The sequence below is a fragment of the Tupaia chinensis genome, unplaced genomic scaffold (assembly GCF_000334495.1).
Source record: "Tupaia chinensis unplaced genomic scaffold, TupChi_1.0 Scaffold000215_1, whole genome shotgun sequence".
NCBI lineage: Eukaryota > Metazoa > Chordata > Mammalia > Scandentia > Tupaiidae > Tupaia > Tupaia belangeri.
This window is the reverse complement of record NW_006159690.1, coordinates 3,690,106-3,706,285: the sequence shown is the minus strand read 5'-3', so window position 1 is coordinate 3,706,285 and position 16,180 is coordinate 3,690,106. Positions and strand designations below refer to the sequence as shown.

The 16,180-nt window shown below is 39.3% G+C and overlaps 1 protein-coding gene across 1 annotated transcript in view; it reads right to left on the bottom strand.

The window, feature by feature from the left end:
• UBE2U (ubiquitin conjugating enzyme E2 U) overlaps positions 1-16,180 on the bottom strand; it is an 87,957-nt gene that overhangs the window by 23,819 nt on the left and 47,958 nt on the right. Inside the window, exons 7-8 of the mRNA XM_006147533.3 lie at positions 15,091-15,179; positions 4,578-4,659 (exon numbers count right to left, since the gene is read on the bottom strand). Of these exons, the coding sequence (XP_006147595.1) occupies positions 4,578-4,659; positions 15,091-15,179 (171 nt within the window). The remainder of the gene's footprint in view (positions 1-4,577; positions 4,660-15,090; positions 15,180-16,180) is intronic.

The following is a 16,180-nucleotide window of genomic DNA, read 5'->3' as shown; positions in this document are numbered from 1 at the left end:
CAAAAAGAAGATTATTAAAAAAAAAAAAAAAAAAAAAAAAAAGAAAGTGAGAAATCACCTCCCAAGCTACACCAGTGTCCTTTCCCTGGTCAGTGTCTATAAACAGATGGATTTGCATACCACAGGGGCAGAATGAGACAGCAGCAGGGTACTACACAAAGAGAGGGTGGGAGCCAGATGGTGGTACAATGGTAAAAATCAGACACGTCTGCAAGAAAATCCCATGGGGAAGGTTCCCAGTTCTGGTTCATGGACCACCCTGAGTATGCTGGGTTGGTGTGCATGTGCCCATGATTTGGGGCTGGCTGAAGGCTGGGGTGGACCACAGTGCCAGAATCTTGCTGGGAGTGCTGTTTCCCTCAGTCAATCTCTCTCTCTCTCTCTCTCTCTCTTTTTTTTTTTTTCATTTATGGAAAGAAGAAAGAGAAGGGAAGGGAAGGGAGAAAGAAAGGATGAAAGAATGAAAGAAGATGGGGAAAATGGGGATACCTGAGTATGTCAGGGACTATATGATAAAAAGATAAAGCTTAAGTTGCATTTTCATGCCATCCTCATGAGGTTCCTTGCCAGGCAGAAGAAAGGATGGAGGTAGAGTGGGCATAGGCATGACTGGGCTAAAATAAACGTGGTCATTACAGGTGTTCTTTTATTTTTTAAAAAATAATTATTTTATTGAACTTTCTTTCTTTGTTTCTTCCTTTCCTTTTCTTTCTTTCTTCTACTTCTCCCTCCCTCCTTCCTTCCTTCCTTCTTTCCTTTCCTTTCCTTCCTTTCTCTCTCTCTTCCTTCCTTCCTTCCTTCCCCTTTCCCTTTCTCCCTTTCTCCCTTTCTCCCTTTCTCTCTCTCTTTCTCTCTCTCTTTCTCTCTCTCTCTCTCTCTTTCTCTCTCTTTCTCTCTCTTTCTTTCTCTCTTTCTCTCTCTCTCTCTTTCTCTCTTTCTCTCTTTCTCTCTTTCTTTCTTTCTTTCTTTCTTTGACCAGAGAGGGTCATGGTGAGAGAAGAGTGAGTGAGTGAGAGGGAGAGAGAGAGAAAGCAAGCTGCCAGGTTCAGGACTTGAACCGCAGTCAGCCATGTGGGAGTTCAGCACCCTTAACCATCACGCCACCTGCCTGCCCCCACAGGTGTTGTTTTTATAACCTGAGAAAACTGGACATTTTTAATATATTTCTGACAGAGTATTTTTATTCTCTGAGAAGTTGGGGGTATGAGCTTTCATCTCCTTTTCTCCTCAGGGGTTATTATTCAGTGCGTACCCATGTGTGACTCCATATTATTTTTTATACATGATGTCATTCAAGAGACAGAAAGCAAGACAACTTTGCAAGGTAGGTGATGTCATTTCCATTGAACAGATAAGGAAACAAGTCCAGAGTGGTAAGAATTTCTCCAAGATCTGTCTGACTGCAAAGCCCACGTTCTTCTCCCGGTGCTGTTTCCAAAGCTTTTCCGCTTGCAGGGCCACAGTAGCAAAGGCATGGCTAACTCAGTCTTACGGCCACTCGCCATTGCCAGAAATTGTTAGAAGCCTTTTATATATACTAACTTATTCAGTCCTCACAACTTCCTTGGGAGGTAGGTATGCTCATTCTTGCCATTTAATAGATAAACTGAGACACAAAGAGCAGCTCAATTGCTTGAGGTCCCAGAGCTGCAGATCAGTAGAGCCAATATTCGAATTCAGAGTATGGCTGTAGAGCCCTGTGTTTGAGCACTACACATTCTGCCTCTCTCTCTCTCTCTTTTTAAAATCTGCTAGAGGGCATGTGTGCTCACCTGAGAGAGATAGAGAAAAGAAAAGTGAGAAAGCAACCCTCTTGGGATTTTGCCATGCCACAGTCCCTCTTCCACTTCTCCTGGGATTTTTGGCATGCGTGCATACACACCCAGTGTGCTTTTCAAGCTCCCAGGTATGGGACTCACACTGCACTGTCAGCCGTGTGGGATCCTCCTCCTTAACCACCACGTTTCTGGCTGACCTAATTCTGCCTCTTAACTCAGATCAAATCTAACCTTTGGACCTGGCTGAGAATGATAATCCAGGGAAAAGGCACAAAGTGGCAAAGAGATCTTATATCCCTGGATGGTACTGAGGAGACAGAATTCAGTGTAGCTTGAGAATTGGATATTAACTCATGAGAGGAGAGGACAGAGGGAACAGGAGGGAGAGTTAGTAAGTCTTTTTCCTTAACACCGTACAAATGAATGAATCTGTTTGTACTTTCTGTTTGCATTCTTGCCAACAGGAAATTTAAGTGCAAGGAGAGCATTTTAAAACCTTAAAAAAAATAGAGATGCATAATGGTATTACATGATATGCACATACACACCAATTATTCATTTGCTTAGTTCCTCAAAACATTTTCTACTTCACTATCTGAATTGACCACTTAATCACGCCACATGGATTCTGGTGCACATGAGACTTCTGATAATTATCTGAAAGAAGTTAAACTTGACCATTCTGTAGATTTTTATTACTCCTCTACACTCAAATATTTATACTATAATACAGTACAGATAAATATAGTAGCTTTCAAAACCTTTCTTTAAATAGTGGGTTTTTTTTTTTTCTTTTTGACTAATCAGCTCCAAAATTTGTAAGAAGCAATTATCATTTGACCTAAGAATATCCTCATCAACCACCAGATGGCACAAGGTGTGAGAGTTTTATTCTGACAGGGTCACTATGCACATGATAATTTGACCTGTAACTTCAAAATGATGTACTTAGAAAAAATGTTCTAGCACTCAAAAAGCTTACAATTATTTTAGTCATATGTAGAAGTGGACGGATAAGTTGAAAATGACATGGTCTTACATTTTCTAAATCTTGGGGTTCTGTGGGATGCTAGCATTACATAATGAATCAAGGATCAAACAAATAAAACAAAGCAGTTCTGTTGAAGGAAATATAAAAGGAAGTCATGTCAAAGCAAAATTCATCTTGTATTCTAACTTTCTTCAACTCTGAAAGAAACTTGAAACGTGCCTTCAAGGGAAAAACAAGCTTGTACTCCTTCAAATCCCACTTAATAGAAACTTTCCTACTGCCTGTAATTTATCCTGAAAGCAGAAAAGTATCTAATACAACATCTTTTCTCTACTTTAGCTTAAAGGGAAATTGTTACAGAAGTTAACCAAAAATAAAGGAAATTCAACTAAAAAACCCAATCGGAACTATGATGTAACACCATCAGAAAAAATATTTGAAGAACTTTGATTTCTACCCCAAATCAGAATATAGCACACAAATCAGAATATAGCACATTGTTTCTATCCATCCTATATCATCTAAAGGAGAAAACACATTGCGAACAGTAAGTTGAAGAGTTAAAAAAACAAGGTTAATGAGACAAATGCAAAAACCAGGATCTCTAGGCTGGCACCCTAGTGGTTAAGGGAGCCTGATGTCACATGGTAATCACGTTCTTTGAATTCGGGCCCCGGGAACTCGAAACGCGTTTCAAGTGTGTGTGTGCTTGCCAAAGCTCTCAAAAGGGTGGGGAAATAGGGGGAAATGGATTGTGGTGTAACTACACTTCATTGGAGGGATGCTTCCCCCCATTTCCTTCTCTCTGTCTCTTGCATGCACACACCCTCTGGCAATTGAAAAAAAGAAAAGGATCTTTAATTCCCCTCGCTTTAGGTAACATAGTCATTGGGTACCTTGAAAGAGGCACACAGGAATGACTATGGCCACATAGCCACTACCACAGAACTGAAACAGAATCTCTGCTTTCATAAGACAAAGCAGAAAAAAAATGCCTTTAGGGACCAGCAAGTGTCATGGTGGTTAAGGTGCTGGACACTCCCACATGGCTGACCGTGGTTCAAGTCCTGGACCCAGTGGCTTGCTTTCTCACTCCCCCCCTCCCCTCTATAACTCTGTGTCTCTTTCTCTGGTCAAATTAAAATAAATGAATTAAAAAAAACTGCCTTCAGGAGTCAAGAGATCAAAGATGAGATTCAGCTCCCTTCCTTCATGAGATCTAAGAGTCAATGATTTCTAAAGATATTATAACTTATGTTTGTATTTTACTTCATTACTTCCTCCTTAAATTTAATATATTTGGTTCTTCGATGAGAAATCTGTGGAAGAAGAGAAGGTATTTTAGAGCTATAAGAAGGAGGAGAACTAACTGGTGATAAATAAAGACATTTTTACTTGCTTTTAAAGAAAACGATGGCTGAGTCATATGGTGATAAGTTGATGGAAATGAGATTAAGAATATTAATCAGGAGGGCACCATGAGAGGTCTTCACTGTGCTGCATGTCCTGTCTCCATCCTCAGCAGCGAACATGCACAAAGACATCTACCACCTGGGTTCATATATATTGGGTTGTTAAAAAGTCATGATGTGTATTTTCCTATGGTTTTGTATGCAAAAGTGTGTCATGACTTTTCCAACAACCCAATCAAAGAAATGATACTTCTTTACACTATGTCTTCTTCTTAGAGAAGGGCATAAGTTGTTATTCCCAAGGGTTTCTTGTGGTGTTCCAGTTAGAGAGTAGAACATGGAATCGTAGATATTTTGAGTTCACCAGATAATGCGTTCAAGGCATACAGCACTTACTTTAAATTCCATTCTTTAGGAAACTGTAGATCAATCTTCCTCCATTTGTAATACCGTGTAAGGAAATCTGGATTTTTAAGCACTGAAATGAGAGTATTTGGAAAGAGTTATACATATAATCTTTTTAGTAATAGTTCAAAATGGAAAATTATGGGGGTGGCTGGTGGCATGGCAGTTATGTCACTGGACTCCCACATGGCCTATTGCAGTCTGAGTTGTGGACTTGGTGGCTTGAAAATCATGCTGGGTGAGTGTGCATACATGCCCAAGATCACAGGAGGGGAAGGGATTGTGGCGTGGCCATTCCACCTGGGGGGTGATTTCTCATTTTCCCCTTTCATTGTCTGTCTTTTTCTCTGCTGAGCACAAGTGTCCTAAGGCAAAAAGCTCTAAAAATATTTTTTTAAAAAAGAAAAGAATTAATTTCTCATTAAGTTGACATAGTCATATTTAGAAACTTTCCAAATGTCTTCCTTTTACGGAAACTTTGTAATATTGGATATTGTGGGACCAGCAGTTGGTGTAATGGCTATGTTGCTAGACTCCCACCGTCGACCGTGATTCAAGTCTCAGACCTGGTGGCTTTAACTCATGCTGGGTGTGTGTGCGTGCGTGCCCAAGATCCCAGTGGTGACTGGAGGAGAAGGGTTTGCGGTGCGGCATCCCCCCTGAGGAGTGATTTCTCGCTTTCTGTCTCTCTGTCTCTCTCTTTCAGGTGAGTGCATGCACCCTATAGCAAAAACCTTTCCAAAATAATATGATATTGCTTGATTTTAAGTAGATTATTACTTGGAAATTTTTCCCAGTATAATAACATTGTTCTATACAACATCTATAGTATAGTGTTAAGTAAAATTTATAGGTCATTGTCTTGAACTAAGCTCCTGCCCTAGGTCCCAACACTTCAAATCAAATTGGAGTCATAAGCTAAGTGCCACATAATCAAATTAAAACTTCAAAGAAGCAGAAAAATCCCTAAACTGACCCATTTTCCTCTGAAGAGGAAACTCACAGCAACCAATCAGAAGGGGCTGATGCTCTCTTTTAACCCTTGTCAGAAACGTAACATGAAGTAACCTGATTTTAACCAACCCATATTTTTAAAAGAATTATTTTATTGCACTTTATTTTAATTTGACCAGAGAGGGACAGAGAGAGAGAGAGAGAGAGAGAGAGAGAGAAAGCAGCCAGATCTGGGACTTGAACCACAGTTGGCCATGTGGAAGTCCAGCACCCTGAACCACCATGCCACCTGCTGGCCCCACCAACCCGGTTTTTGTATCATATTATGTTTCCTTGTCCCTGCTCTAGCTATCTGGTAAAAACCAACTGTTCTGCCATACCCAGCAGAGTGACTCTTTTTCAGATGCGATACTACTTGGATTCATGAGTTCCTAATAAAAACCAATTTGATCTTTAAATTAAATTTACTGAAATTTTGCTTTTTAACAGTAGTAATTATTAAAATATATACAAACCATGGAAAATACAGCTATTTTTAAAAAACTGACGCATAATAATGTACATATTTATGGGGCGCATCTTGATTTTTTAAATAGATGAATATAATGTGTAACGATCATAATAGTAATTAGCATATCTATCATCTTAAATATTTATCATTGTTTGTTGTTAGAAACATTCAAAATCCTTGTAGTTATTCTGAAAAATACAATAAATTATTATTAACTGCAGTTGACCTACTGTGCTACAGAACACTAGAATTTACTCCTCTTATCTAATTCTAATTTTGTAACCACGGACCAACATCTCTTTGCCCCCATCCCCCCCTTCCCCGGCATGTAGTAATCACTATTCTCCTCTTCTTCTATGAGATGAACGCTTTTGGTTTCCACCTAAGAGTGAGAACACACAACTTTTCTTTTTTTCTGTGCCTAGGTTCTTTTCCTTAACAGAAAATTTTTCAGGCTTGTCCATGTTACCTTGAATGACAAGATTTCATTCTTTTTAATGTCTGAGTAGTATCCGCGTGTGCGTGTGTGTGTTCCACACATTTTTATGATTCATCTTTTGATGGACACTGAGGGTGATCCATAGGGTGGCTATTGTAAATTGTACCGCAATAAACACAAGAACATGGAGATCTGCACAACAGACCGATTTCCTTCCCTTTCCTTTTCCTTCAGATATATGCCTAGTAGTGGGGTTTCTGAATCACATGGAGGTTTTGTCTTTAGTTTTTCAATGAACTGCCCCACTGGTTTTCATAATGTTTGTACTAATTTACATTCCCACTAACCATGTTGAAGAGTTCCCCTTTTTCTGCATAAAGTTTAACAAAATTCTAGTTTGGCACGTCAAGTAGAAAAATCAGGTTTTAGACTTAGAGGTGAGATTACAGATCTTGACTTTTCACAAAGCAAGAATCTCCAGCAGATGATCATCCAGGCTGTGAAAGAATTCTTTGCCATCTCCAGGAAATGCTACACTTCGTTGTTGGGAAACTAGCCATTCCATTGGCAGATAATAATAGTTACACGTTCCTCCCTTAATCTGCATGCTACAAATTTCCACTGGTCTGGGTTCTGGCCTCTGGAGCAATACTGAGTAAATTCAATCTCCCACTGGACAAAGCCCTCTAATATTTAAAGATACTTTGCAGGGAAGCCTTCCAACGTTTTTAGAACATGATTTTCTAGACTTAGACATCTTTACCATCCTGATGGTAAACTTTGTTGATATCGCTATTAAAGTCTGTATCCAAAGGGCCGGCAAGTGGCATGGAGGTTAAGGCGCTGGACTCCCATATAACTGACTTTGCATCGAGCCCAGTCCTGATAGCTTGCTTTATCACTTTCATTTTCTCCCCCCCCCTTTGTGTCTCTTTGAACAAATTAATAAAAAAATAAGTATAATTCTTTGAAAAAAAGAATTACTTTATTATTATTTTAATATTTCCAGGAAGACACACACACACACACACACACACAGAAAGTGAGAAAGCAAGCTTCCAGGTCTGGGACTTGAACCATGGTCAACTATGTGGGAATCCAGTGCCTTAACCACCATGCCACCTGCTGGCCCCATAAATAATTCTTAAAAAAAAAAAAAAGTCCAGAACTGGATAGGATGTTAATTTAGTTTAAGTCGCAAAGATGCAAATAAGATTATTATCCCTCTTAATCTATATACTATGCTTTTATCATTCAGCTCAGATCTGCGTTTAGTATTTTCTGAAAATCACATTATACCACTGGGTTATAAGTCTGTGGTTAATACAACCCTTATGTCTTCAATCAAATTCACATAAAATTTATTGAAAACCTACTATGCTTAAGGCACTGGTAATTTTTACATGAAACACTACCGAGCCAGATCATATACCCATGCATACTTTATGTATCTATCTGGCTCTCTGCCTGTCCGTCCCTATTTCATGTAACTGGTCTGAGTATATGTCTTGAATCATTTAACCAGCTAGCTGCTCTCTATCAGCCTTGCCCTTGTCTGGGCTTTCTTCTTAACAATTTTTAATTTTCCCCTTTAAACTTGATGATATTTGCTATTAATAGGGGAAAAAACAGCTGAATCATTTTCCTGGTTTTCTGTTAATCATACATGATTTTCGCCAGCAATGTCCCTATCTAGTCTTTTTTTTTTTTTCTTCAAACACATGGAAATATTTTGAGAGACTTTATTAATACTATTTTTATTGATAGTTGGATATATGATCTTTCTTTACATTAAATAAGTAAATCTGAGCTCCCCAGAGTTCTTAATGAGGTCTCATTATCTTTACGATTGTAACAATGAATATTAATTCTTAGTATATGCTAGGTGCATGTAAAGGAGGTCTATAGTGGTTAGCTCTTTAATTCCCATTTTACAGATGGACAAAGGAAAGCTGAGTAACAGCTTCTCATTGGAGCTCTTCATTGCTCTTAGCCAAAATTTAAAATTTAATCTCCCATGAATAGTGGTGAGTTTTCTCTTCAGTGATCATTTGTGTCTTTCCTTACATTTTTTCGAATGACCTTTTCTACATTTTATATTTGAATATATATGGCACTCTCTAATTTATGAGACTCCAAATTATGGTCATGTTTCCTGAATAGTCCCATTAGTTTTATATAATTGACTCATTTTCTTCATTGCTTTCTCTACCAACAAAGAGATAAAAATTTGTCAAACTTTCAACACTCCTCATATTTTAGGTCTAGAATTTTTTCACTCATTCTCTCCCTGTCACCTGCCAGAAAAATCCTCAAAAAGCTTATTATGATATGTATCCTCTTATTGCCAACATATAGCAAGTTGTCTTGATAATGACTGCAGGAGGAATAATGAAGGAATGAGGATAAGAGAGAGAGACACAGAGGGACCAGCAATTACCATAATGGCCATGTCGCTGGATTCCCATGTAGTCGACCGCGGTTCGAGTCCCAGACCCGGTGGCTTAAACTCATGCCAGGCACATTGTGTGTGCGTGCCCAAGATTCTGAGAGGAGAATGGAGAAGGGATTGTGGCGTGGCCATTCCCCCTGGGGAGGGGGGTGATTTCTCACTTTCTGTTTCTTTGTCTCTCTCTGTCTTTCTGGCGAGTGCACACGCCCTCTCCAAAAAATGAAAAAAGAAAAAAAAAAAAGAGAGAGAGAGAGAGACATAGAGAAAAAAGGACCAGTGAAATTTTACCAGAAGGTCCAGTGAAATTTCTTAATCCTACTATCAATGTATCTTGCCTTTGTGACTGTTTCGTAATCTGTGGTAGAAAAGTGTCCTCTGCTGCTATAGTTCCCCCATCTCTGTTCCTTCTGAGAATTACTGAACATTGCTTTCACCTGGGTTTGTCCATGACACGCCTAGTGCTCAACCTCTGCAGAGGCTGACCTGGATTCCCCCCCCCCCCCCCGGGGGGGGTGCGCATCTTAGGAAGGCGTCCGGGCGCCCCCCCCCCCCCACTGGGGGGACTGTCGTATCTGAAGAAATAACAATAGTACCATCATCTGGCCTCAGTGCCTTTTACTTTCCCTTACACTGTCTTATGCTAACCGCAGAGCAGCTAAAAGTAGGGCCAAATGTTTTCGCCAATCAAAAGAAATGAAAAAAATGAGGCACAAAGACTTAAGTGACAAACCTAAAAACATTTACCTAGACGTGGCAAACTAGTACAGGGCTAAGGAGTTTCTAACTTCTGACATCCTGCTCTTTCTACTAGAGCTTTCCCAACCTTGGTTGCACATTGTAGTCACCTGGGGAGCTTTAAAAATTACTATTGCCTGGTCCCGCTCCCAGAGATCCTAATGTAATTGGTCTGGGGTGTGCCCTTTATATTGGAATTTTTACAAACTCCTCAGGTGGTTCTAATGAACAGTCAAGACTGAGAACCATTGTATTAGAATCAGACCATAGGCTTCTTGCATCTAAATGTGTTTTGGAGACACTCGCCCTTATTACTGGCTCAAAGACTCAAAGAACGAAAGTCTCCTAGGGTGAAAGCAGGCATCCCCATGATGCTTCAGGCTGTTTTGTCTGTCTTGATGACAGCAAACAAACATCAGGAAGCCTCTGTCGGTATGACAGAGTACACTGGTCTGAGGGAATGCCTTTCCTCTAACGTAAACATTTCCTTATGCGGATCATAGTCTGTCATTAAGGCGCTGTGGCCCACAACCATATGTATTGGTTTGTTCTCTGCCAAACCTTTTACTTGCCATTCTGTAGTGATGGACAGAGAACAGTAGATCGTTGGTACATTTTTCCATAGGATTGCCCATGATTGTGAACTGAAAATGGCAACTCTAGATAAATGTACTGAATATACTTCCCCGATCAAATTTAAATCTCAAGTTATATGAAGATAACATTTTGATGTCATACTATAGAGGCAATATAATATCATAAAAAGAGCTATCCATATGATCTCAGAGAGTCTGATTCAAGCCCCTGGACCACATCTTACTTAGGTAACACCATACTTACTGAGTACTAACTACATGCTAGGCACTATTGCTATAAGTGCTTCAATCCTATGAAATAGCTTTAAACACCAAAAAAAAGCTTTCATTTTTTTTTCTTTTCTTCTTACTGGGACACAAAGAAGTTAAAAAAAACTTACCCAAGGTTATTCAGCTAGTGAACAGCAGAGCCAGGATTAAGGACTGGCAACCTGTTTCCAGAATGTACACTTGGCCAATATGACATTCTCCTTCACGTATGTGACTTCAAGTAAATTGTTTAGTTTCTCCTGGTCTTGCTTTTTTCCATCAGTAAAACAGGATAAAAATAATAATGCCTACCCCACAGGACTGATACATCACAATGCTTGACTGCATTCAGTGTTCAAGAAATATTAGTTGAATAAGACGATAGATTGGAACGATTTAAAGTATAATGAAAACGTTATAGATGTGAGCACACTTTGCAAACTGCATTAAATAAGAAAAAAACCTGACTATTGCGATGGCACCAATGACTATGTATAGATTTGTGACAGAAAGATATAAAAAAGAGTTGATATCCAAAGTCAAAATACAACTACTCACCACTATTCATAAAAGATAAAGCTCTTGAAAATATGTAGTTGATCATCTTTCCAATGATAAGAATGTAACTATAGAAAATGAAGTTATTAGAAATTTCTCTCTTATTTCTGAAAGCAGCATTCTATAATCTACAAGCTTCTTCTGTATTATTGCCAGGAAATTAAGTCATTAAAAGAGACAGTGCTGGATCTCATCCAGCTGAATGTTCCAAAGACAGAAATGGCCAGCAGCACATGTGAAGTTTACATTTAATTTTTTCTTAATTAAGTGCTGGTTATTATTGAAGAAACACTCTTGAAACATTCCTAATGCAATTCCCTAAGGGAAGAAGGGGCAGGGTAACTGTGAAATTTTACACCGTGAGCTAGATTCAAAGTCTCAACAATTCTTCTGGGTGGAGATCACCATTACCAGCTATTGCCTTTATAAAGAGGAATGAGTTATAAACTAGGTGAGTGACAGTTGTCGAAACCATAAAGTGAGACATTTTGGAGTCCAACTCTTTTGAGGAAGAAATTGCACTCATCGGCGCTTCATTATTTCCTTTGCTTATTCACTTGGTCTTTATTACAAGACAGTCGTTTCCAAATCTCCTTACGTTTGGGCATGTGCTTTTATTATTATTATTTTTTCTTCAGTGGTTTGGAGTTTCAAATGTTCTGTATGTGTCTGCATGTCATTCTGAAAAGCATCATCTTATTTGGTTTTTGGTTGAAGAAGTTTGACTCAGAGTTGCTCTCTGGAGTTTTCCAGTTGATGTCTCTCCACGGTGTGTTTGGTAATTAAGGGCTATCTCCCGGAAGCCTTCTGAGTTCCTCGGTGCCCCATACATGGTTGGTACTCAGATATGCTTGCTGAATTGAATAGGCAGAACTCAACCACAACTCTCTGAAATGAGGTGAAAGTTCAAGAACCCTGGGGTTGAGACACAGTCATTATACTGATAGAGTTAGAGTTACTAGAACTGAGGATCTTAAAGCACCTTAAATAATTTTTTTTTTAATTTTTTGGTTTTATAACTTTATTTGAAAATCAGCAGTTAGTTCTCATCCACATTGACTATTTGTAGGCTTTTGAAAGTGGTAACAGGTACATAGGTCACCAGAGTATAGAGCTTATTGAGTGAATCTTCGTCCTCCATTTAGTTTTCTGGACAACCGCACACAAATTCGATATGGGATGTTCCTTATTCCTTTGGCCCAGACAGCTTTGTTGAGCCTGGTATCAATGCGCACATCTGGAGTCCCCATCTCTTTGATGGCAAATTTCCAGATTTCTTTGAGTGTCCAAAGGGCACATTTCTTGAAGCCCATGCCATGGATGCGCTTGTGAATGTTGATGGCGTATTCCCAGGTCACCACCTTGTTGATGGCAGAATGGCCCTTCTTCTTCTCGCCACCTTTCTTTGCAGGAGCCATTCTGCCGGGCCTAAACTGGAAAGCTAAATAATTTCTAACCACTAATCTGAGTTAGTGAAGATGGTAATGTATAATCACAAAATTAATAACCAACCTCCTGAAAGAACATGTAATTTCTTAAAAGTTACTGACATAGATTACTTTTGAAAACATTTGTTAAGGGGCCAGTAGATGGTATTGTGGTTAAGGTACTGGACTCCCAAATGGCACACCATGGTTCAGACCTGGTGACTTGAAACACACTGGGCATGTGTGTGTGTGTGTGTTTGTGTGTGTGCCAAAATTCCCAGGAGAAGAATGGAGGAGGAGGGATTGCCCATGGCCATCCCCCCTAGAGGTGATTTCTCACTTTCTATGCAAAAATATATCATGACTTTTCTGACAATCCAATAGACACTTGTGTGTGTGTGTGTGTGTGTGTGTGTGTGTGTGTGTGTGTGATCATTAGAAAACTCTCATAATGATGAAATAATGCATGATGGGACTACAAATTAAGGTAGTAGTTATGAAGGGGATAGAGCAGAACAGAACATTTATAAAACAATAAGCCTTAGTGAAAGAAATAAGGAGTCTAGGAAATGTCTAAGATAAGGCTTAGGCAATAAAATGCTACCACTCACCAAGAGAGAGAATAAAGAAGGGCAGTTTTTGAGACATCTTAAATATGAGATACCTATACATACATGTAGGGAGTTGTCCAATGCACAGTTATAGATATGCATGCAGAATTAAGAGGAGTCTGGCTAAAGATACAGGTTTAGGAATCACTGGGATGTAGACTAATGAAAACCATGGTGTTTAGAAGAGGTCGTTCAGAGAGTGGGAACAGAGGACTGAACAAAGAAGTTATTGCTAAGGAAAGAGGAAAGAGAGTGCTTGGGAAAAGATCATTGATATATGGTATCTTGTAAGTCAAGGCACATAGCTGATGGGAGTTCAAGTACAAAAATAACTAATAGTCATCACCTACTTTGTGGGAATTAGGAAGTCACTGCTAACTTCAGAATGGGCCATTTTAGCTGGATGAGCGAGGCAGTCTTATTTCAGTAATTATATATAGACTGGACAACCCACTTTGATTCTAATAATGAAATAGTCCTCTCAAGGTCTAATTAAATGAAGGCAAGCCCCTGTAGCAGAGCAGTTAAGCACTATGCAGAGGGAGATGGAACTCGCATGGCCAACTGTAGTTGGTGTCCTGGCCCTGAGGACAACACACTGGATGTGACATGAACCTAGAAATCTGACAGAATAGAGAAATGAGGGAAAAAGGACTGTGCTATGACCAGGCCTTGTGGGTGCTCGCTTGTGCTTGCTCTCTCTCTCTCTCTCTCTCTCTCTCTCTCTCGCTCTCTCTCTCTGGTATATGTATAGCATTAAAAAAATCCAATTAGGGACCAGCAGGTGGTGTAGCAGTTACATCACTGGAATCCCACATGGCTGATGGCAGTTCAAGTCCTGCACCTGGTGACTTGAAACTCATGCTGGACATATTTACATGCATGCCCAAGATTCCAGGAGGAGAATGGAAAAGGAGGGATTGTGGCATGGCCATCTCCCCAGGGGATGATTTCTCACTTTTTCTCTCACTGTGTCTGTCTCTTTCTCTCCCAGAGAGTGCACACATTCTAAGGCAAAAACTTCTTTAAAAAAAAGAAAAAAATATCGGGGCCGGCAAGTGGCATGGTGGTTAAAGGCGCTGGACTCCCACATGGCCTACCACGGTTCAAGTCTCGGACCTGGTGGCTTGCTTTCTCACTTCCTCCCTCTCTCTCTCTGTCTCTCTCTGATCAAACTGAAAAATACCATTGAGATAATAATAAATAAAGTTAAATAAAATAATTCTTAAAAAAAGAAAAAAAAATCCAATGAAATAGAACCAAAAATTTATCCAGTTCTCCCATTCTCTCTTTTTAGTTTCTTTTTTTAAAGCACTATTTTATTTAACTTTATTTACTTATCTATTTTAATTTTGACCAGAGAGCAGAGAGAGAGAGAGAGAGAGAGAGAGAGAGAGAGAGAGAAAGCAAGTCGCCAGGTCCAGGACTTGAACCAGAGCTGGCCACGTGCGAGTCCAGCGCCCTCACCTACCATGCCACCCACCGGCCCCTCTTTTTTGAGTTTCTAAAGTATAAAGTAAGGCATGAGTATTATGGTAGCAAAATGAATTTTCTTCTTAGACTACTATAATTGAGTGTCCCTAGGTTCTTAAGTTTTTGCTGAATTTTTAGTTAATAATTTCTCTAGCTTAGTGGATAATTGTGTTTAGACTTTAAGAAGTTCCCTCCTGCTGTGAAGGCTTCTTTCTGGGGTGAAGGGAGTAAAGTAAATCTCAGAACACTGAGAAATTGGTCTTTTATTTCTCCAGTTGCCTATCTTTTTTTCTAGGTGTTAATTAGACTTCAGAGCACTATACAAAAAAGAAACAAATTAATAGCTGTTGAATGAGTGTTTTTACAAAAACAACAGAAACATTTATCACTCTTACATAGAAGATATGTGTCAACTAGTTTTTGAAAGCAAGACAAGCTGAAGATAATTAACAGATTAACATATACCAAAAGGACAGAGGATAATGCTAGATCATCTTACATGGAGTTCTGTAGTATTCTGTAGCTTTTGATGTAGCTATATTAGACCATGTCTCATAGTAGTCAATAAACGAGACTGTTTTAATTGATCTGAAAGTATAAATAAAAATCAGACAATGGGTAGTTTGCAGGTTTGCTTTTTAAAATTATTATATCAGAATGATCTGTTCACATTAAGATAGCTTATCACAAGACATTAAATGGATTTGTATTTTCTAACATGCATTTCTAACAAATTAATCTGACATACTAACTTCACACTAACAAATACAGAAAAATCTGTCCAAGCAATTTCTCAATAGTAAATGTGAACGTGTGTATCATTAAAAGAAAAATTTTAGGTTTAAGATATCTGCTTTTCATGACTAACATTAAAAGGAACTTTAAGCAAAGCAATATACCTGTACAGTTTTTTCCTTCAATAAACAACTTTCTTGAACTTCTATGCCAAATTTTAGAAAAAAACACTTTTGTGGACCAGCAGATGGTATAATGCTTACATTGCTGGATTTCCATGTAGGCAACCATGGTTCTCATCCCAGACTGAATGGTTTAAAGTTCATGCTGGGAGTGGGTGCGGGCACGTGTGTGTGTGTGTGTGTGTGTGTGTGTGTGTGTGTGTGTGCCCAAAATCCTGAGAAGAGAATAGAGGAAAAGGGATTATGGCATGGCCATCCCCCCGTGGGTGATTTCTTGCTCTGTGTCTGTCTGTCTCTACAGCAAGTGTATATGCACATAGCAAAAATCTCTCTAAAAATAAATAAATAAATAAAAACAAGAAGAAAAGAAAAAAAAAAAAAAACAAAAACACCTTTAGTTCCTCTATTAGGCAGAGAAAATAAAAGGATCAGAATTGAAATTCACGGGAACCAGCAGTTAGCGTAATGGCTATGTCGTTGCATTCCCACGTAGTTGACCACGGTTCGCATCCCAGACCCGGTGGCTTAGAACTCACGCCGGGCGCATGTGCGTGCGTGCCCAAGATCCTGAGAGGAGAATGGAGGAGAAGGGATTGCGGCGTGACCATCCCCCCTGGGAGGTGATTTCTCGCTTTCTGTCTCTATGTCTCTCTCTGTCTGTCTGGCGAGCGC